We start from the raw sequence: 21700 nt of genomic DNA on the forward strand, positions 1-21700 counted from the left end.
TGCACGGGATGGGGGAGGGCCTGGGGGTTCAGGGTTGTTTCCGCCCCGCCCCCGCCCCCGCCCCCCCCCCCCAACCACCATGAACCCCAGCCGTGGGGTGTGGGCAGGCAGACAGGAGGTAAAACGTAGTCAACTTTATTCTTCTTAAACCACAAAATAGAGTCTTTGGTTGTACAAACGTCACTAGTTACAGTCTTGCCAACAGGTCCCAACTGGGGAGGGGCCTCTTTAAAATGCTAACACCCAGGTTAAAAGACTCGGGGCAGGGGCGGTGGTGCTGTGGGCAGGGCCCCCACCCGAGTCAGGGGAGGTACCCAGGACCTCTAGGAGGGCACTGGGCCCAGGCCGCGGCGCCCTGGCCGGATCGGGCGGCGGCTGCTGCACAGCGTCACCTCCTCGGGGCCAGGCGAGGGCCTGCCCAGGAGCACCACGGCCACCTCTCCGTCCTCCTCCTGCAGGCCTGGTGGGCAGAGGCAGGGCAGTGAGCCGACAGGGGGTGGGGTGGCCTGGGGGCACCCCCGGGCCTCACCTGTCACTTACCAGGGCCAGGAGACGGTTCCAAGGACCTCAGCTCCTCAGCAAAATCTGGGGACTGTGATGGGGAGAAGGGTTGGGTCAGGACTGCAGCCAGGGGCTGCCTGCAACCACCCCTGAGAGCCGGGGTGGGGGTCCCCGCGCCCACGGAACAGGACTGGAGACAGGCAGAGAGGGCGGGACAGGCCTGGTGCAAAGGCGGCAGGAGCCCATGCGGCCGTCCCGCGGAAGGGCCTGTACCTGCAGGTCATAGACAGGTCTGGAAGAAGGGAGGGCTGCAAACACCCTGTAGTCAAACTTCCTCCCAGACAAGGCCTTGAAAGGACAGCGTGAGGGAGAAAGGCAGAGAGCGTGAAAAGGGTGAGGGGAGAGGCAGAGTCTGGGGAGGGGGGTACGGGACAGGCATCGACTGCTGACTCCTCACCAGGCGTCCAGGGGAGGTGCTGGTCTGGGGGCCGAGGTCTGGCGGGGGAGGGGGGACAAGAAGTGGGTGTTGGGGGAGGTGTGGGCTGCAGGGCAGACCCGCCGCCTCCCCTACCGGGACACAGACCTTCCAACGGGGTGGGTGACGGGGTGGGCGCCGGTGAGGGGGCCTCCGCCAGCCGCTCCAGGGGCCCGCGCCTGCCTCGGCCCTCCTGGGACTTGCTGAGGACCATCTGTGCACGGAGGGCGTCCTGTTCCAGGGACTTCATCCTGAGAGCAAACGGGAGGTGGGGCTGGGCAGGCGGTGCGGTGGCCGCAGGCAGCGGGGGCAGGGGAGGCCTCGCTGGGCCGCAGGGGCCTCACCTGGCCGCCCGCCACAATGCGCGCTTCTCGGCCTCCAGGGCACGGCGCTCGGCAGGGGACAGAGCCCGATCAGGCGCAGGCAACTCAGGGCTCTGGACACGGAGTCGCTCCTGATGGCGCCGCTCCGCTTTGGCTGTGCGCACCGGGGCGCTGCCTCCCGGAGGCAGGGGGGACGAGGGTCCGAGCCTGGGAGAGGAGATGGGACAGGAGATGGGACAGGAGGGCCGGGTGGGTGGAGTGCTGGGGGTACAGGGGCACCCGGGGAGACGCTGGGTGCTGCCCCCTCACCCTGTGCTGGGGCCGGTCGGGGGAGGCAGCTCCTCTGGCTCATCGGGGGGTTCCCCATCCAGGTCCAGGGGGGGCCCGGTGCCCTCTGCCTCCCGCATCATCTGCGCCCTCTTCTGCTGCAGCTTCCGGGCTGGGAGGGAGGAGGAAAGGGGTGTGGCGGGGGGGGGCCCGACAGGTCAGGCCCTGGCCTGGCCCCAGCCCTCCCCGCTGCCCATCCGGCCGCTCACCTTCCTCCTCCTGCATCTTGCGCAGATCGTCGGCACCCACCAGGGACACGCGCTTGGGGGGCCCCTCGGCTTGGGGCAGCCGCACCTCCAGTTCAAAGTACTTTTGCCGCTCGCGGAAGGAGAGCTGCTCCGGGGAGGCCGCGGGCCCAGGTGTGGGGGCCTGGGGAGAGCGGGTCCTGAGGCCCGGCCCCTCCGGCACGCACCCCGCAAGCACACGCAGAGGTAGGGCGGGCCGCCCACCGTGTACCTGGGCGGGGGTGTCCGGCGGGTGTGGGCCGGGCACGGCGGCAAAGGTCCTGTAGGCCTGCTTCACGTTGGTGGGCAGTGCGTCGGGGGAGGGCGGGGAGGGGAGCTGAGGGGTGGGGCGCACGTGAGTCATGCAGAGACAGCCATCATCAGCCACCAGCTGTCCCCACCAGCTGCCCGAGACGCCCGCGCACTGGAGGTCAGAGCGCTCACAAAACGGGGATCACCTCTATCCCTGGGGGCCACAGAGTCCCCTGGCCAGGCCTCAGCCGCTTTTGTCACCAGAGGGAAGGATCGGGGTTCAGCTAAGGGTGGGGGGGGGGGGGAGTTGGTGCAGGAAAGAGACACGGAGCCAAGGTGAGCGGTCAGGTTGGGTACCCAGGGGCACGGGGCCGACACTTACCTGCCTGCCGTCTGCTGGGCAGGGGCAGAGGCCGGGAGCTGGCCTCTGAGTTGGCATTGCCAGTGCCCACCCCCCGCTGCCCTCTCATGCAGCCGACCCAGGGAGCCTGAGTAGGGCCAAGCTGGCCCCCAGGGCCTCACAGACAAGAGGACAGGCAGAGGTGAGGCAGCCCTGACCCCGGGGGCCCCGGGGAGCCCTCACCCACATCACCAACCACCTCTGGCCAGGGAGGTGCCGGCAGGCTGTGCCCTCACAGTCCGAGTGGCAGCTGGGGGGAGGTGCTGTCCCCTCCCACCCACTAGGCACTCACCTGCTGGCAGCTGGGGGAGGGGGAGCAGGGAGCCTCGGCCATCTTCCCTCCGGCTGTTCCAGACAGGACCTGCAGGCGTCAGGCTGGAGTGAGGGTCAGGCAGGGGTGGGGCCTCACAGGGGGTGGGGCGCTTGGCAGAAGCTGGTCTTTGGCTCCTGACCTGACCCCAGTCCAGGGGGCACTCCCAGGTGGACATAAACACCTGTTTGGCCAGTGTGAAGGGTCCCCCCCCCCCCCCCAAAGGCCACAGCCTGGAGCCCCCCAGGATCCCCTCTGCACCCCACGATGCCAGGGGGACAGGAAGGAGGCTCTGACCACAGCGAAGGCAGCTGTTCCGTGGGCAGCGCCCCCGGCTCCCCTCCCCGTGTTCTCTGAAGGGGCGTGAGCCAGGGAGGCCCGGACCCTCGCCTGCCACCCCGTGGCATAGTCCTCCTGGTCAGAGGACACGGGCCCCAACCCTGCCGTGGGGTTCCCGCTCTCAGCTGTTCACAGTTGAGGGAAGGTCTACAACCGAAGCCTCCGAGATGCCCCCCAGCACGACTCCCCACCGCTCTCGGTCATGTTGGCGCCTCGGGCAGCTGCTGGGAGGGCTGCTCCCATCTCGTGGGGGAGGCCTGAGGACCCGACGTCCGTCCCGTCCAGCACAGCTGTCAGCAGCGGGCCACTTCCCTCCGGCCCGGCCTTCATCAAGGCTGCTCAAAGCTGTCCTCCTCAATGGCAGACCCCCAGTGGCTCTGGAGGCCTCCAGCTGCCTCTGCCCGCCCCTCCCCAGCCCTCAGGCCAGGCTCAGGCTCTCCTCCGGTGGGTCTGAGAGGAGGGGGCTTCCTGGGACCCGGCCCCCAAGCCCCGCGTGCCTCTGCCTCAGGTGCCCCTGTGGGCCCTGCCTGGTCCCTGGGGTCTTGGGGGAGGAGGGGGGCTAAGGCAGGGGTGGGTCAGAGCCTAGAGGGCAGACGAGAGAGTGGGCCGGGCTGTGACCTGGACACTGACCCTCTGCGTGCTGCCAGCGCCGGGCGTGGCGGCCAGGGTGCGGTGGTCCAGCTTCAGGCCCTCCGGGCCCCGACCCTGGGGAGCAGAGTAGACAGTGGTGTGAAAGGCCGTGTCTGCACCCGAGTGTGGGACAGGTCGCTGCCAGGGGAAGGGAGGGCCTGGTGGGCATCTGGGCCGCTGCCTACTGTCCACCCTGGCACCCTGCGGCGCCCCAGGCCCGAGTGTGAAGGGAAGCCTAGTGTACAGGGCAAGGACACCTGGACACTCACCACAGCTTCCAGTCCCCACTGTGGGGTCTGTCCTGGTAGCTCCTTCTCCTATGAGCAGAGAAGACACTAGTCAGGGACCACCGGCCTCAGGCTCCGCGCCCACCCCTCCCCCCACCCCGCCCCCTGGGGCTGAACTGCAGGTGGTTCTGACCTTGCCAGAGCCCTCGGGGCTCAGCTCCCGGTCGACGGAGGAGATGCTCTCCAGGCTGTTCCGGCGGCCAATTCCTGCCGCGAAGGGGTTGGCAATGACACCCGGGGACACCTAAGGAGAGACGTGGGCTAAGGGCGGGACCCCCGGTCTCGGGGTCCCCTCCGCAGGTAGGCTGAACCTGCCAGCGACCCATACGGCTGAGGCGGCCTCTGGGCTGGGCAGATCCGTGACCGGGTACCGCCGGCACCCCAGACGTTGTGCTGTCACTGCGTCTGCCATGGATGCACATCACGAGCACCAGAGGCCATTCTGACACGTGGCAGGAGGCAGGGGAGGCTGACCGTGTACACTCAGCCCGGGAAGCAGGTGACAACACCGAGATGGGGTGGGGATGGGGGGCACCGGGCAGGGGTGCCTGGCGGCACAAAGCCTCTCCCGACTCACAGGCTGCTTCTGGAATCTGCAGCGCGAGCACCCAGAAAGCATTCTGAAACAAAGGACACAATGCAGGACGCAGCCCGGCAGCTCGGGGTGGTAAGGGGGCGGGCACCGTCTCCTGCCAGGTACCGGCCGGCAGAGCAGTGGGAGGAAGGAGGGTAAGAGCGTACGGTCTGTCCACAAACTGCGCTTTAACCGTGAGCCCCGAGGGTGAACACAGGTGGGCGGAAACACGGGAAGGGCTCACTCCAACCCCACGAGAGACAAGAGGGAGAACTCAGCCGTGAGCAGCAGCAGGAACGGGAGGGGCGGCACGGGAGGCACGGAGACTCCCCTCGGTGTGAACGGCTCCCGCTGACGGGGGCGGCTGTCGGTGTGGGCCAAAACACCTATCCGGCTGCGGCCGACACTTCGAAAGCCCGAGTGAAGGGGCGAGCGAGGGGAGGGCAGAGAGGTGCCAGCCACATGGAGAATGAGGACGGGGGGTGCCCACAGCAGAGAAGAGGGGCTCAAGGATGGAAACAGTGGACAGACAGGGACGCTGTCATGCCGAACGGAGCCATCCATGAGGCAGGTATGACAACACGAACTGGGTGCCGGACAGGCGAGAGGCTAGAGGGGGAGAGCAGAGTCTGCTAGGAAGGCTGGCTCGACAGAAACCCTGCAGCGGGAGACCCCCAACTGGGACTGAGATTCTGGCAACAGTGGAAGATATAACAGACGCTAAGGAGCCCACCTTCTCAACTTCTGGAACACGGCAGTCAGAAGGCCGCAGGCGGGCCTGAGAGAGGCGGGGCCCTCAGACCAGGGAGCACAGTCGCGCACGGCGACTGAGCGGAGAGCACAAGCGGCAAGGCGGCCGGGTCCCTCGTGGCAGAGGAGGCCACGTACACAGGGAGGGGCCGGCCCGGGAGGCCACTGGGATGGTGGATGACGACGTGAACTCCTGCTTTTCCACAGTCAGAGACACAAATGTCAACACGCACCCACTCATGGAAGAGCCCGGCCGCCGAGAGGCGCTGAGGCCACGAGCACACCTGGGGCCCAGATCTTGGCTTCTAAATACCACTTTCCACTAAAAGGAACGAGCACTCCTTGGAGAAATGTGCCACAGAGTCGGGCGGGAGAACATGACATGAGCCCAGAGTGACCCGTTGTGCCGGAAACTAGGTTGCTCAAAGGATCGTGGTCCAGGTTAGAGGGGCTGGCGGGAAGCCCCTTCCATCGGCCAACTCCAGGGCTACTGGAGCATGAAAGCAGCGGCCATGGCGACAAACCATCACCGTGAAAACAACGTGGAGGCCAGTGAGTCTGCGATCGGGGCAGACGGGGGAGTATCTAACTGCAGAGAAGGGAGAGCCCCTCCTGGCAGCACAAGGCCGACCGACAAACGCGGGAGGAGCAAGTTCAGAATGTCATCATTGGCAATGACCGCGACACTGACGCGAGACACACCTGCAGGCGCTAGGGTTGGCGGCGGACACGGGACGAGTGACGGACATTCAGACACTCTGAACGTCCCCCCACAAGATACTAATTTCAAAGGGAAAAGAGTCACTTTACAGTGAGGACACCTGGGGACAGCACTGTGGAGACCGCGGGTGACGGGCCAGACCGCCATCTGTGCGCCCTGCCAGGAGGCTCTGTGGGGGACAGGGGTCAGCCTGTGGGGAGTGGCCACGGGCCACGGTGCACAAGGTCAGGGTCGGGGAGGCTGCAGAGACGCGGCCACCAGGCTCCCACCCGCGCACTCCCGCACTGAGCCCTCTGCGACGAGAGACGCCGTGGGACCGTGGGGGAGGCGCACACACGGCCTCTGGGCGAGAGATTCTGTGGTCTGTTCTTGCCTTTTTCCAAATTTAAAATCATTTTATGTACTTGCTCATATTTTTCAAAAAGAAATCATGCAGACTAACCCCAGACCGACACACCTGGTGGCCCGCAGGGACAGAAGTCAGACTCGTCAAAGTGCTGTTTGTAGTTTTGGCTTTGGGACCACGTAAAGACTTACACTAGCACAAAAGAGCGGTTTGAAACCATCCCTAAAAACCGAGAATGAGGAAGCCCAGCTGCCTACCAGGCTGGCAGCATAACAACACGACGAGTTATTCCAAGTCACTTAAAATACAGTATTGGGATTATACACCCTAGTAAGTCTTTTTTTTTTTTTTTTTTTTTTTTTTTTTTAATTTACTTTTGACAGAGAGAGAGAGACAGAGCATGAGCAGGGGAGGGGCAGAGGGGGAGAGAGACACAGAATCCGAAACACGCTCCAGGCTCTGAGCTGTCAGCACAGAGCCCGATGCAGGGCTTGAAATCACAGACCGCAAGATCGTGACCTGAGCCGAAGTCGGACGCTCAACGGACTGAGCCACTCAGGCGCCCCATAAATCTTAAGAACTCGGGGAAATCTTAACTTGCTCTCAACGACCTTGGTATTAACAGCTTCAGAACTATCGAACATAATAACAATACTTAAAGTTTTGATAGAAAAGAGACACAAATATAAAATCAAACGTAAAAAGCCTGCAAACTTAATTATGAATTAAAAATAACAGCACAGTGGGACGCCTGGGTGGCTCAGTTAGGCATCTGATTCTTGGTTTCGGCTCAGAGCAGGATCTTATGGTTTGTGGGTTCGAGCCCCATGTTGGGCTCTGTGCTGACAGTGCAGAGCCTGCTTGGGATTCTCTCTCTCTGTCCCTCCCCTATACTTGCTCTCTATCTCAAAATAAATAAGTAAATGTTAAAAAAAACAAAAACAAAAAACAGCACAGTGACACCTGGCTGACTAATCAATGGAACATGTGACTCTCGATCTCAGGGTCACGAGTTCAAGCCCCATGTTCGGTGTGGAGCCTACATAAAAAAATAAAGAACAGTACAAACTCATGGCTTTCCTCTTTCTAGAAACATCCACATCCTGGGCCGCACGTGCTGCAGAGGCTGGGAAGCAATGAGCCCAGCACCATGAGTGCCGCAGGCCAGTACAGGGCGGGGCGGGGCGGGGGGTGCCGAAGCGCCACCCGTGGCTGAGAGGTGCCAGAGTCTTCTCAGAAATGGCCGATTCCAGGGCCGGGGGAGGAAATACCTGGTCACTCAGGAGGACAAGGAAGCTATCGAATGACAGGTGCCACACTAAACAGAAGCCACATGTCCAATGAGGGGACAGTGTGAGTGCAAAACACAATGGGTTCAAAGACATCAAGAACACACAGACCTGTGAATTCACAGTAACGCTAAAAACAAAAACAAAAAAGGGTTCGGTTGCTACCCTTGAAGCTTTCCGAGGCCCCAGCTTGTTATTTAAAACCCCGTCAGGGGGCGCCTAGGTGGCTCAGTCGGTTGAGCGTCCGACTTCAGCTCAGGTCACGAACTCACGTTTGTGAGTTCGAGCCCCGCGTCGGGCTCTGGGCTGACGGCTCAGAGCCTGGAGCCTGCTTCCGATTCTGTGTCTCCCTCTCTCTCTGCCCCTCCCCCATTCATGCTCTGTCTCAAAAATAAACATTAAAAAAAAAAATTTTTTTTTAAAAAAAATCCCGTCAGGACAACGGGAGGGACCCGGCGTGCGGTCTTGCCTGTCCCGGGCAGCACCTTGTCTCGGGCCCAGCGGCCGGGAGGGGCTCTCTTCCTAGAGGCACACGGAGGCGTGCGGGGCGAGTCCCTCACGGCAGAGACTAAGGGAGCGCCGGAAAGGAAAGGTACCCGTGGCCAAAGCCCGAATGCTGGCCCCTGGGAAAGCCAGTAAGAGACACGCTGGCAAACGTGAGCCGGAGGGCAAGATGACAGCTGCGCCGTTAGGAAGGGACGCGACCGCACAGGGGAAGGGCCGTGGGCGCAGAGGCTGGGATGAAGGAGCCAGGTGGCCGTCCGTGTGGACAGGACGGTGGGCGTGTGCCGTGCCGTTCCCGCCGCCCGATGCTCCCTGGAAGCGGACGCTACACTACACAGGCGAGGACACCGAGGCCGGGAAGCCAGCGCCTGCCCAAGGCTCCGCAGTAAGGAAGGGCTGTGCCCCGGGTTGCGCTGGAACAGAGGGAGCACTGGCCTCGCCGGTGGAGCCGGCTCCAGCAAGTTCTCATGAGCCCCGCCTCTAACGAGCTGCCAGGGGCGCTGGGGAGGAAGGCGGCCAGTGCACCAGCTGGCACTGAGAATGGTTTTCAGGACCCGAAAGGGTTCAGGGGACACTCGGCAAGCCCGGACCCTACGGGGCTCAGACGGGCTCTCACACGAGCCTGACACATGGGGTACGACACCGGGGGGGGGGGGGGGGCAGCGAGGAGAGCATTCTGAGGGCCCTGCCCCGTGCCCTGGGGCACACAGAAGTGTGTGCAGTCCACTTCTCACTGCTGGCACGGGGGCAAGGCCACCAGAGCGGACCAGAGGGGCCTGACCAGGAAAGCGAGACCCGCATACGCCGCTCAGGACGCAGGACCTCCACGCGGAGGACGGTAAGCAAAAGCAGAGCGGTCCACACGTGGGCTTGGAAAAAACACATTCTCGCGGTAGAACTCCCGAGATCAAAGCTAATTCTCGAGTCCTAATCAACTTTTGTTACAGAACTTGACAGGTTTGTTTGGAACAGAAAACACAGAGAAACAGACTGAAGCTTTTCTAAAGTAGAAGCAAAAGGTGACGTGCCCCATCAGGGATCCAAGTGCACCAGAAAGTGACCGTATTTAGGACCACGTGCAGCAGCTCTGGACACACTGAACTCTCACAGAGATGGCCCCAGGTCCTCAGACCCATGGGGAGCGACAGGTGAGCGTCCCCACTCCTGAGATGAGACATCGCCCACTCAGAAAACAATCCAGGGGGACTGCAGAGCTCTGTCTTTAAAAAGTTACATTACTACAAGCAAGAAACACACAGCGACGTTCTGACAATTCTTTGAAGCAAGGAAGCAAAGCCCAAGATCCAAAGACACAAAGGAAAGATCAGAAAACTTAACTCACAGAGAACTTAGGTTTCTAAAACCTCAAAGAAATCACTCTTAAAAAGCAAAAGCGATAAAAACAATCGCGTCCCACATAACAAAAAGCTGACGCTCAAAACACGAAAGAGCACGTGTCGGTCTGCGAGGACGGACGGACGGTCCGAGTGCCCCCAGGCCTCCTTCCCGCACAAACGCCCCCAAAGCACAGAGACGGGCTCCCGAGCCTGCTGGCCAGCGTGCTGGAGGAAGGCGCAGACGTGGCGACCTGTGGAGGGACCACTAGGCACAGCCACGTGAAAGGGCTACCAGCAGAACCACGTGCCCAGACGGTAAAGCCAAGTGTGGGCACCCCCGTAACTCGGGGACATGCCAGCCCCACTCCCTCGGGGGTTTGAGCCCCTCACCACGTAGTTGTTCTTTTCTCTTCAACTGAAAGGCTTTCAAGTCAGCAAACTTGTAAACTTTTCTAAACACACACGGGAAACGCACAAAAGGTAAAGCCTTTTCTGGGACCACACGGTCTAAACCTCAAGTCCTAAGAGAAACCCCTCCCAGAAGCCACCACCGGGGTTCCCGTGAAGGCAAAGGGAGGCGTGGGCGCGGGGCATCCAGCCTGGCCTGGAGTGCAGAGCGTGAGCATGGCCTCCCTTCCACGCAGCAGACGATACACAGAACCAGGGATGAGCCCCCACTGGCAGCGCAGGGACAGGGTGGCAGGGAGCCACCGTCCCCAGGATGCGCTGCAGACGGCCAGTCTGAGGGGGCTGCCCCATCCCCAGGCAGAGTAGGCAGCCACTGTGGCGAAGGGTCCTCAGAGGCCTGTTTGGGGCGCAGGCACAGCCGCGTCACCTTTTGCCCGGGGGCCCCGGGGACAGCAGTGGAGAAGGTGGGAGAGGGTGAGACAGGGGACCCTCCAGAGCAGAGGGGAAGCCGGGCTCAGAGGCCAGACTCCTTCAGACCGAGGGCCCCACACACGCCCCACGTGGCTTCCGCTCTGAGGCAGGTCCTGGGAAGCAAGGTCCCCTGAGGGGTCCCCACGCGTGTCTGCAGGCAGAGTCCCGAGGGGCCCCAACTTCACCGCGTGCGTGGCTCAAAGCCATGCTGTCGCGGCTCGTGGCCCTGCCCTGCAGATGCTGCCCACCTGAAGGCACCCGGCTTCTTCTAGGGCCCAATCGTGCCGTCAGTTCACACGCCCTGTCCCACCTGGGACCGCAGCCCCCTCCCACGTGGACTCACAGTGGCCGAGGGCTTCCCCAGGCCTAGAGATGGAAAGACCAGCTTTTCCAGCCCACACAGGGTCACTCCTCGAACGTCTAGGCTGCGTTGCAAACAGGACCCTGTCCTTGTGGCAGGGCGCCGATGGGGGTGGGCACTGACCTCGGCAGGGGCGGCAGCGTCGGTGTCGAAGCCGTCACAGACGAGCACGGTGAGGGTGTCGCCCACGCCGCGCAGCAGCCGCACGGCCTCGCCGTGTGTCAGGCCCAGCAAGCTCTGCTGGTTCACCTCCAGCAGCCGCAGCCCCACCCGCAGCCGGCCGTCACGCCCCGCTGCTCCCGTGGGGCTCACCTGCAGAGAGACCCGGACCTCGAGGTCTACGATGGTTCCTCTTCCCCGAGGAACCCAGTGGGGCGGGGCTGGCCGAGGAGGGGCCCTCACCTTGGAAATGAAGATGCCCTCGTCTGTGGGGTCACAGGGGTTCCCCGCATGGCCCTTGGCGCCCCCTCGGATGCTGATGCCCAGCTTCTCGCCGGGAGCCTTCTGGATACAGAGTTCCCGCATGCCCGGGGGTGGCGGGTCCCTCCTCACAAGCAAGACCAGCTCCAGGCAGGGCCGAAGCAGGGCACTGACCGCCTCCTGGTGCGTGGCCTCCCGAATGTCCTGCCCGTTCACTGCCAGGATGCGGTCCCCAACCCGGAGGCCGCTGCGTGCAGCCAGGCCCCGTGGGAGCACCTGTCAGTGGGGGTAGGGGTGAGGTCCGGTGGGCTGCAGGCCTTGCTGCCCCCTGCCTGGGCCGGGCCCTCCTAGCAGAGACACACGCGGGGCCCACTCTACCTTGGAGATGAATACGCCAGGCTCCTGGATACCAAACGGGTGGCTGGAGTGATCAGAGCCCCCGACGATGCTGAGCCCCAGTGGGCCCCCGGCTCTCGGCAGGCAGATCTCCTGGGGATACCCAAGGGCGTGAGGAGCTGGTTGGAATGAGCCTGTTGGGGCAGCAAAGGGATGCTTCTCCAACCCAGAGGGTGTACGGGCCCAGGGCGGCTGCACGCAGATAGGTTGTCAGGGATGCTGGGCGGCGGCCCCGTCACGTCAGGACTGACAAAAAGACCACGTGGGGAGGCGGCCAAGAAACGAAGGCCCAGGGGCGCCTGGGTGGCGCAGTCAGTTGAGCTTTCCACTTCCGTCAGGTCATGATCTCACGGTTTTTGAGTTCGAGCACCGAGTTAGACAGCTCAGAGCCTGGAGCCTGTTTCGGATTCTATGTCTCCCTCTCTCTGCCCCTCCCCTGCTCACACTCTGTCCCTCTTGAGAATAAGCACCAAAAAAAAATTTGCTTTTAAATAAAAAGTAAAAAAAAGAAACGAATGCCCAGTGGCCCGGCACCAGAACGGAGAGGGCGGGGCGCTCCTCCCACCCGGTGTGAACCCTCTGGACGTGGAGGGGAGCAAGGGACAGGCAGGGGGAGGGCCACGGTCTCACCTCCACTGGGTATGGCCCCTCCAAGGTGGCAGCCGGTAGGCTGGGGGCCAGCCGCAGCGGCCCAGACTCCCCAGGGGTGGCAGCGGCCACGGCGGTGCTGGCCACACTGGGAGGCGTGGGGGGGGGTGGCGGAGGGCTGGGGGGAAGGGGCCCTCCGGCCCCACGCTCCAGCAGCAGGGCGATGGTGGGGGAAGCGGCGGTCAGCAGAGAGACGGCGTGGTCGTGCCTGGCTTCGGTCATGTCCACCCCGTTGATCTGCAAGAGCGAGGCCCGTCAGGGAGCCCTGGGAGGTGGGTGGAGCAGATGTGGCGGTCAGCCGGCCCCACGACGCCCACTCACCGAGAGGACTCGGTCGCCGACCTGCAGAGTACCCGCCCGGTGGGCAGCACCCCCCTCTGCGATGCGGGAAATGAAGATGCCCTGCAGGGGAAAGGAGAGCTGAGTGGCATGCGCATGACCCCGGCCCCGAACCCGAACCCAGGCCCTGCCTCACCCCATCGCCCGGCTCACCCCATCCCCGGCCCCCGCCTCACCCCATCGCCCGCCTCACCCCATCCCCGGCCCCTGCCTCACCCCATCCCCGGCCCCCCGCCTCACCCCATCCCCGGCCCCCGCCTCACCCCATCGCCCGCCTCACCCCATCCCCGGCCCGGTAAGGCGTGGAGCCTTTCCCGCCGGCGATGCTGAAGCCCAGCCCCTTCTCGCTGCGCACAAGGCAGGCCACGTGGCGCTGGCGGAGGGGCCCGGCGGGGTCCGGCTGGAGCAGGGGCAGGCGCAGGGCAGCTCCCCGCCATTCCCGAGGGCTGTAGTCGTCCTCCGGCCGCAGGGGCGTGACGGTGACCGCGTTCTCCGGTTCCACCATGCGCTCTCGCCACAGCCGCATCTGCACAGTGCTGCCGGCCCCCCGCAGCGCCTCCACGGCCTGGTGGTGCTCGGCACCGTGCAAGGCCACGCCGTTCACCTGCGGGGCGGGACACCGGTCAGGCCAGGACCACGGCCGCGGGGAGGCCCTGCGCACGCTCCCTCCACAGGCGGGAGAGGGGAAAAAGAGCCAGCCCCGCGACTCGCACGAACCCGGGGTGAGGCCGCGGGTCGGCTGACGGACACGAGGGTGTCCTTTCTGCTGGTCCGCACCCGTCCCTCGGCCCAGCGGCTCGACTGAAGACGCCCAGGGTCGCCGGGTGTCTGAGGCCATCCCTCCTCCCTGACCCCAGCCTGGTCGGGCTCCCTCTCCTCCGCTCTCCCTGCCGTACTGGCCACGGCACACACTCCTCCACAGAGAGCTGCAGCGTGGTCTCAGCCCTGCCTGGGCGAACGCCAGCCTGGCCCATAGCCTCCGTTCCCGGCCCCTTCTGGGCCCTGCAGAAAGGGCACGTTGCCCTCAGACCTCACCCCGCTGTGTCCCCCAAGAGCTCCCGGATGCCCCTGCCCAGGCTCGGGAGCAGGAAACCAAGCCAGCGACCCAGCCTGCCAGAGGTGTGACCACCTCCCCGACCAGCCTCCACCCCCGGCACAGCCAGTGCCCTGCACCACCCGGATTCCCTCCCTGACAGCAAGGGCTGTGTGCAGCCTGGGGAGGGGGGAGGGGGGAGGGGGGAGGGGGGAGGGGGAGGGGGGGAGCCCTGACCCACCTCGAGGAGCTTGTCACCCACCCGGACTCCCGCCCGGGCTGCAGGGCCCTCCTCTGACACTCGAGAGATGAATATACCCTGGAGAAGAAGCAGAGGCTGAGCGGAGAGACAGGACGGAGGCCGCGGAGGGGGTCCCATGCTGTCCCGTCCCGTCGGGGGAGCAGCTGGGCAATGCCTGGAAACCCTGCACCAGGCCGGCAAAGATGCCCGAGGGCGCAGGGCAGTCACGGGCGCTGGGCTCGCCGCCGGAAGTCCTGTGAGTCAGGGAGCTAGAAGGCCCAGGTCAATCTCTTGAGACGGTTTTCAATCCCAGACCCAACAGGGGTGACCCACGGAGGGAAAGCAGGATGCTGAGGAGAGCGTGGGCACCCGGCACTGCCTCCAACTAACCTCCCCGGCTCTGTCCCCGGTCAGCCATCAGGGCCGGGCACCCGGGGCCAGGGGTCCCTGAGGGTGAGCAGGCACCAGAAGAAAGCACACCGTGAGGTTGGAGAGTGCAGTGGAACAGCTCTCAAAACCACGAAAAGCCTCGCAGAAAAAAGGTGGGGATGCAGGGAGAGGGGGCCTCGTGGGCCCTAGGTCCTCACCTCGTCATCCCCTTTGTAGGGCGTGGAACCCCTGCCACCAGCGATGCTGATACCCAGTCCCCCCGTCTGCCGCACGATGGTGAGCGTGAGCTGGAAACAGAACAGGCTGGCTGTCCGAGGGCCGCCTGGGGGCCTGCACAGCGACGGGCACTGACAGAGCAGAGCACAGCCTGGACCGTGCCCAAGGCCCTGCCCCCACCCGTAGATACTGCCTCAAAGCTCCAGGGTCCCCACAGCTGGGAAGGCAGGGGACGCCCCAGCACCCCTGCTGACACCGGCTGCCTGCCCCAGGCCCGCACCCATCTCTGTCCGTCTGGGTCAGAGGGACGGCTGGCCCCGGCACCGGGGAGGTGGGCGGGATCTGCCCAGGCGTGTGGGGGCAGGGGGGCAGGGGGGCGGGGGGGGGGGGGCAAGAGGCGTGAGAGCTCACAGCCCGGGAAGCAAGACCAGCAGCCCGGGACACAGAGCACAGAGCAGAGGCCAGAGCAGGTACAGACCTCTTCCTCCTCAATGCGTGCGGGCTCTATCAGCAGGTTATTGGCCTGGTCAAACGACACCCCCTGTTAGGACGGGACCAGCGAAGGCATGCAGGTGAGCCCCGACCCTGCCCTGCCACCGCCTTACCCGGCCCCGCAGAGAGCAGAAAAGAGAAGAAAGACCACACCAAGCTCCCGCAGCCCGAGCACTGGCCCGTCTCCCGGGGCACGCGGTCCCCTCCGCTCCAGACGCAGGGCTACCACTGCCACCGCCAAAACACCAAATGGGGCGGGCTCAGCGGGTCGGGGGCCCCCAGGGCAGGCTGAGCCTGTGTCTGGCTGTCCCAGAGTACGGCCACCTAGGCCCCTCAGCTGCCACGGCATCACACCCGCTCTCCACGCACAACCTCGATGTCAGATGCACATTAGTGCTGTGGTGCTGACGTGTCCCCAGGGAGCAGGCAGGACCTTGTGCGGGCCCACGAGAGCCCCCTGAGGGCCAGGGAGAGGACTGGGGCGTGGGTCCACAGTGGGGCCGGCAGGGCCTCGGGACCCAAGTCTGAACCCAGCCCAGGAAGACCCCGCGGTCAGCAGCCCTTGGGGAGGAGCCGAGAGCTGCCGTGAGTGCCCCGAGATACCAGTGTGGATGGAGGCCCGCTGAGGAAGAGTGTAGACCCTGCGGGGGCCAGCAGAGCCTGGGTCGACCGGGTGTGTGAGCTGAGACCCACCTTGATGGAGGGCGCGGAGACCAGGGTCACCTCCTCCGCCGCCTCCTTCTCAGCCTCCTCTTGGTCCGGAGGAGCCTCCTCCTCCGCCTCCTCTTCCTCCTCTTCCTTCTCACCTTCCTCTTCGTCCCGAGGAGCCCAGGCCGTGTGGAGGCCGTTGTGCCAGCCCCCAGGCCCTGCCGGGCCCTCCCCGTCCGGCTGTGCTCCCTGCAGCAGGGCCACGACGGCCTCGGGCTGGGGCAGCTTGGAAATCTTGAAGTGCTTCTTATAGTGAGGCGTGTCCTTGCGGATAAGGCGCTGTCTCCCACCGGGCAGGGGCCAGGGCGCCTCCGGCTGCCCCTCCTCACTCTCGCCGTCTTCCCTCGGGGGGGGCAGCAGCAGCGTGTCCTCTGCGAAGCGCACTGTGGGCTGCGTGAAGCCGGGCGTGAGGACGGCGACGTGGTCTGCACGGGCCCCCTGCCCGGACGCGGCTCCCGGACGCTGGGCAGCACGCCGCTGCAGACCTCCGCGGGGCAGAGGCCCGGCCTCACCTCCTCGTAAGTCTCCTCCGCAGGCTCCTCTGGGGTGCCCGGGCCGGCTTCCTGCTGGCTCGGCCCCTGCGTCTCGGTCAGCGGCCCCTCGGGGTCACCCTGGGAGGCCGTGCTAGCAGACGGCTGTGAGTCCTCGCTCAGGCCAGACTCGGTGCTCAGCCTCTTCTCCTGCGTCAGGGTCAGGCAGCTGGTCGGCCTGGGCGTTCTGCTGCCCCGATTGCAGAGCCCCCGGTGGGCTCACCCCCTGACGGGTAGATGGAGCCCGTCCCAGCCCCCGGGGAAGCCACGCCGCCATCAAGATGAAGAGACGGTGTGCGAAGCCACAGATGCGTGGCGCAGCCCCTCAGGGGTCTTCCCGCAAGACACAAGATGGGGCCAGGTAGGTTCCAGAAGACCACCAGACCGACAACCGCCAGGCACCCAGACGTGAGCACGGTTCCACACATAAGCCACGGCGGCTTCACAGAGCGGGTGGCCCGGCTCCACGTCCCTCCAGGCTTCAGACACCCTGCTGCACCCGAAGCGTCCCCAAGCTTTCCCCGACCCCAACGCCAGGAACCTCTAAACGAGCACCACCGGGCCCGCCTGACTCAGGTCCCCGCGTGCCACGCCAAAGCCGGTCGTGCCCCTTCCGGCTGTGTGAGGACCCGAGGCAGGTGTGACCCGCTCACCTCGCTCTCCACCCCTACACCACCTCTGGTTCCTACCCGGCGTGTCTACACCACACGTCCCCCTGCACTCGCGCCAGCGGCCCTTGTGTGACGTGGCCCTGCTCCGCTGGAGAGCGTGGCGGACTTGGCCCTGGACCCCTGCCCCTCAGGCTCATCTCCTCCCAGCCCCCGCGCCCACCCCTAGGCGCCCAAAGCCCCACACCCATGATGGACAAGACACCCGGGGCCAGGGTCCCTTCTGTGCCAGGCGGGTTCCCATAGGCACCTCCTCCAAAGGCGAGGGTGGCCCAGACTCGGGCCTGCAGGACAAGGCTTCGCCCCGACGTTCCTCGACACCCCTCTTCATCACCTTCAGCTCGCTGGGGTGAGGCGTGGCCCGACGCTGCAGGCCCTGCAGTGTGCAGGGGGGTGAGGCGGGGGGGCGGGGAGGATGCGCCCCCTCCCCCCCGGGGCGCCCCCACCATACCCGCTTCTCAGCAGCAGCTTCCTCGGCGTCGTCGCCACAAGCGGGGACCTCCAGAAACTGGATGACGCTGACGCGACCGAGCGGGGCGTCGCTCCAGCTCTCAGAAGGGCTCCGCTGCCCCGGCTCCTCTGAAGGACGCGGTCGTCAAGGGGATGCCCGGCCCTGCCCCTCAGACACAGCCGCCCCGGGGCCCCGTGGCCGGTCACCTACCGAGGCTGGGTGGGGGCTGCTGCGGCAGCAGGTAGCAGGTGAGAACCTTTTCGCCGGTCTGGGCGTCGTCCTCCGTCTGGAACCGGAGCATAGGCTGTGCCTGGTTCTCAGCCAGCCATAGGGCCTTGAGGTTGAGGTGGGTGAGCGCAAACGGCAGACTCCGCAGCCTGGGGACCGGGGGGGGGGGGGGGGGGGGCGGGTGGCACGGGAGGTTCAGCGGGGGCCGGCAGGCTCGGCTGGCTCAGCGGGGGCCGGGCAGGGCGAGCACTCACCGGTTTCCAGCCACGTCCAGCACGTGCAGCTCAGCCGTGTGGGCGAGCTCGGGCGGCAGGGCGGCCAGACGGTTGTCCCTCAAGGAAAGGACACTGAGAGCCACACAGCCTCCGATCTCGGGCGGCAGCACCTCCAGACGGTTGCGGTCCGCGTTGAGATTGGTCAGCTTGGTCAGCTTCCCCAGAGAGCGGGGCAGAGCCTGGTCGGGGCCGAGGGAGGGTCACAGGTTGGTGGGAAACTGCCCCGGTCCGGAAGTAGAAGAGGACCTTTCTGCGGGGTTCGGTCTGGCACCGCTCCCTGTCCCCCGCAGGGAACCGCTTCCGGCCATAGCCTCCCATCCAAGCAGAACCCCGGGGCCTGCCACACGGTGCTCCTCTCTCCCCGCCTCAGTGTCCCCGGTCCCACCGGGCCGGGGCCTACCGTCAGCAGGTTCTCCGTGAGGATCAGCTCCGAGAGGTTCTCGCAGTCACCGATGGCCTCCGTCACCTCGCACAGACGGTTCTGGTCCACCTTCAGGATGGACAGCTGTTTCAGCTGACCTGGTATCGGGGAGACACGATGACACCGCTGTGTGGGGCAAGGGCCCGGCTGCCCGTGTGGGGCACAGCTCAGAGCCCTGCCCTGCTGCAGACCCGGCCCCCATCACCCAACCCACCTGCCCTTGCAGCCCTTCGAGCTCCCTGCCCTGGAGCTGAACCGCCAAGCTCCCTCACCCGCTCACCGGGCCCATCCCCACCCCAGTTTAATTCCCCTTCTCAGGGGCATCTCTCGGAGTCCAGGTAAGTAGAGTCAGAGCCCTCCCCGAAAGGGCCCTCCTCCAGGCGGGGGTTCCCCGCCAGCCACGCCCCCCCAGTGCCCCGGCCGGTGCTGACCGATGCCATCAGGGAGCCGCTGCAGCAGGTTCTGGGAGAGCAGCAGGTCCGTGAGCAGCAGCAGCCCGCCGAGCTCAGAGGGCAGCTCCTCCAGCCGGTTCTCCGACACGTCCAGGCACACCAGGCGCCGCAGGTTCCCGAGCTCCTGGAGGTGGGCGCAGGGGGTCAGGGAGCAGCTGAGCACGGGCCAGGGGGTGCCGCACCCTCACTCACCGGGGGCAGTGCGGACAACTGGTTCCGGTCCAGCCACAGCTCTCGAAGATTGGGCAGAGCCCCCAGGGTATCAGGCTGCGAAAACAGATGGGGACAGGACGACAGGGTCAGAGCGAGAACCTGAGGTCCCCTGCCCTGCCTCGCCCGAGACAGCCCCGCCCTCTCCGCACCAGCACTTCCAGCTCATTGCCTCCCAGATCCAGCTGTTCCAGCTTGACCAGGAAGGACAGGGACCTGCGGAACAAACAGCAGGTGTCGCCTCGACTGCGCGGCCTAAAGCCCCGAGGGCCTCGGCCCAGGCAGGCACCGGATGAGGACCCGAGCCCACTCACGCAGGCAAAGACTTGAGCAGGTTCTCCCGGAGCTCCAGGGTCACCAGGTTGGCGAGGCTGAAAGAGAGATCAAGGTGGGGCGTGACAGAAACAGAGAGACGGTGGGGACAAGTGGAGAAGCAGGGCCGAGCCGAGTTCCCCTGCCCTGGAGGGCACTCACTTGCCCACGTCCCCGGGCAGCGCCTGCAGGGACACGTCATTCAGGGCCAGGTGAGCCAGGCTGCGCAGTTGAGTGAAGCCTTCCGGGAGCCTGCGCCAGAGGAAGGGGACCTCAGGTGTCCAGAACAGGGCTGCATAACCTCCCGCACCCACTACTGCCCCCCACCCCTGCCATGGCCATCACCCACCTAGACAAAGGGTTCCCGCTGAAGTCTGCAATCTCCAAGGCCTTGCAGAACTTGATGCTCTCGGGGATCTCCGGGATGTCTGTGGTAGGAGAGGGATCGCCATGGAGAGACACCCATGGTCTCCGAGGACCCTGAGTCCTTCCTGCCTCCCCTAGGCTCCACCCCAGACCCGCCCTGGGCTCCGCACCGTTCCGGGACACGTCCAGCTCCACCAGCTGCATAAAGTTGGCCACCTCGGGGGGCAACCGCTGGATCTCGTTGTCACTCAGGCCCAGCTTCCGCAAGTTCAGCAGACGAAAGAAGGGCTGTGGGCAGGGAGTGGGGTCAGGGGTGCCTGGACTCTAGCAGAGGGTCCCTCCGAGGGCAGACACGAATTCACAGCTCACGGATCCCATGGGCCCCTGCCTGCTGCAGGCCCCACAGAAACCCAGGGTCCTGCCACATCACCTCAGTCTGCAGCAGGAAAAGGAGAGAAAAACGCACACCCCCGTCTCTCCAAGCTTCTAAGTTCCTTTTGGTACCTGGTCCCTTCTCGTCAACTCAGACACGTTCCCTGCCGCTCTCTTTCCAAAGCGTTCCAAATCTTGGCTGGTGAGTACTCTCACGTCTAGCTGGGTGATTCTCCATTCCTCACCCTGGGTGCTCCCTTAATGACTCCACATGCAACCTGAAAGCCCTCTTCCCCCCGTCCAGCGGCGAGTCCTCCAGGGCCCCTGCTGGCTCTGCTGCTGCACCCAACCGACCCGGCCCAGATCTGCGGCAAGGACTGGGCAGTCATGAAGAAAAGTGACAAAATCAGCAAAGTACCCCAAGTACAGTGGTTTCGTGTACAAGGGGGCCGAAGACTCCTGGAGGTGGTGAGGGACAGAGCCCTCCCTCCCATCCAAGCCCAGAACAGGGTCACCACACCCTTTGTGGCACACAGCCCCAAGCACTGGGCCGCTTAGCAACCGGTCTCCAAAAAGGAAGTCCTTTTATGACCTGCTTCCTTTAGTAACCTCTTCTCCAGAGCAGCCTTAGAAAGAAAGCAAGCTGACCGGGACGCACAACCGCAAGGAGAGGTAGACAGGCGGCAGACCTACCAGGGACAAGGACCTTGAGGACAGCTCCCCTACCCTGCCTCAGCCCCCAGGAGGAGAGCAGTCGGAGAACGGAGAATGCCGGGCTCCTCGCCTCCCGGGCAGTGTGAAAAAGTAGTCTTCACCTGCCAGACCAGGTTCGCCTACCCACCTCGACGGGCTCCATCCCATCCACCGCCCCCGTGCTTGCGCTCCCTTCGCTCCTAGACTGTGGCTATCCCTGTCACCCCCAGGCAGGCACCCGAGGAGCACTGCCACCTGGCGCCAACACCCGAGGTGAGTGAGGAGGGTGGGGCTGGCCAGTAAGAACCAGCAGGGCCAGCTGGAGGCTGCGGTGCCCCGCCCGGGGCCAGCGCCTGCTGACGAGCCCTGGGCGAGCGGGAGCCGCCGCGGGGCCGATCCCGCCGGCCGGTGCCCACCGGTGCCCAGGGCCGGGCCGGGCGGCAGGTAGGGGCGGGCGGCCGCTCACCTTGGGCAGCTCGCGCAGCTGGTTGGCGTCGAGGAGCAGCTCCTCCAGGCTGCGGCTGTAGCGGTAGATCTCCTCGGGCACGGCCTGCAGCGAGCAGTGCCGCTTGTCCACCGACTCCACGTGCCGGTTGCAGCGCCACAGCGGGATGCACTTGAGCATGGTGCGGGCTGGCGGGCGCGCGGCGCTGGCTCAGGCGCGGGCTCGGGCGGCGGGCTCGGCCGGGGGGCGGGGCCCGGTCCGCATGAGCGCCGGGCCGGCCGGCCGGGCGGGGGAGGGGCGGGGCGGCGGCGGCGGCGGCGCTGGGCCCGGGCCGCGCTCGGAACGCTCGGCCCGAGGCGGCCCGAGAGGGGAGGGGGTGGGGGGGGCGCGCGGCCCGGCCGGCGCTCAGACTCTCAGGAGACGGCGGCGGCGGCCCCGCATCCCGCCCAGCCCGCTCGCCCGCCGCTGTGCCGCAGCCGGAACGGCCGCCGCTGCCCGCCGGACTGCCCCGCCGACAACCGCCGGCCGCCGCGCAGCCCGCCGGGAAGCCGAGGCCCGCCCTCGC

General features: G+C 65.4%; 1 protein-coding gene across 6 annotated transcripts; it reads right to left on the reverse strand.

Moving 5' to 3' along the window:
- Window positions 1–119: 119 nt before the first annotated feature.
- On the reverse strand, window positions 120–21677 carry SCRIB (scribble planar cell polarity protein). Of its 6 annotated transcripts, none has more exons than XM_058699342.1 (37): window positions 21157–21677; window positions 19796–19913; window positions 19609–19687; window positions 19422–19511; window positions 19262–19318; window positions 19100–19163; window positions 18930–19004; window positions 18717–18861; window positions 18265–18383; window positions 17844–18043; window positions 17572–17738; window positions 17362–17489; window positions 17161–17286; window positions 16225–16392; window positions 15698–16102; window positions 14991–15035; window positions 14494–14583; window positions 13907–13984; window positions 12913–13236; window positions 12615–12695; window positions 12276–12530; window positions 11628–11738; window positions 11232–11525; window positions 10953–11141; window positions 4202–4312; window positions 4051–4098; window positions 3782–3856; window positions 2795–2863; window positions 2083–2187; window positions 1836–1995; window positions 1609–1738; window positions 1321–1506; window positions 1085–1227; window positions 959–996; window positions 775–849; window positions 541–592; window positions 120–460 (listed from the first exon to the last, which is right to left on the reverse strand). In XM_058699342.1, the coding sequence occupies exons 1-37, from the start codon at window positions 21313–21315 to the stop codon at window positions 324–326; spliced, it is 4896 nt and encodes a 1631-aa protein (XP_058555325.1). In that variant the 5' UTR covers window positions 21316–21677; the 3' UTR covers window positions 120–323. The 6 variants fall into 6 exon arrangements, with proteins under 6 accessions (XP_058555325.1, XP_058555324.1, XP_058555326.1 ...); XM_058699341.1 differs by having other exon boundaries at window positions 14991–15053; XM_058699343.1 differs by lacking the exon at window positions 14991–15035.
- Between the last annotated feature and the right edge of the window lie 23 nt (window positions 21678–21700).

This window comes from Neofelis nebulosa, chromosome 14 (genome assembly GCF_028018385.1).
Source record: "Neofelis nebulosa isolate mNeoNeb1 chromosome 14, mNeoNeb1.pri, whole genome shotgun sequence".
In the NCBI taxonomy this organism is placed as follows: Eukaryota; Metazoa; Chordata; class Mammalia; order Carnivora; family Felidae; genus Neofelis; species Neofelis nebulosa.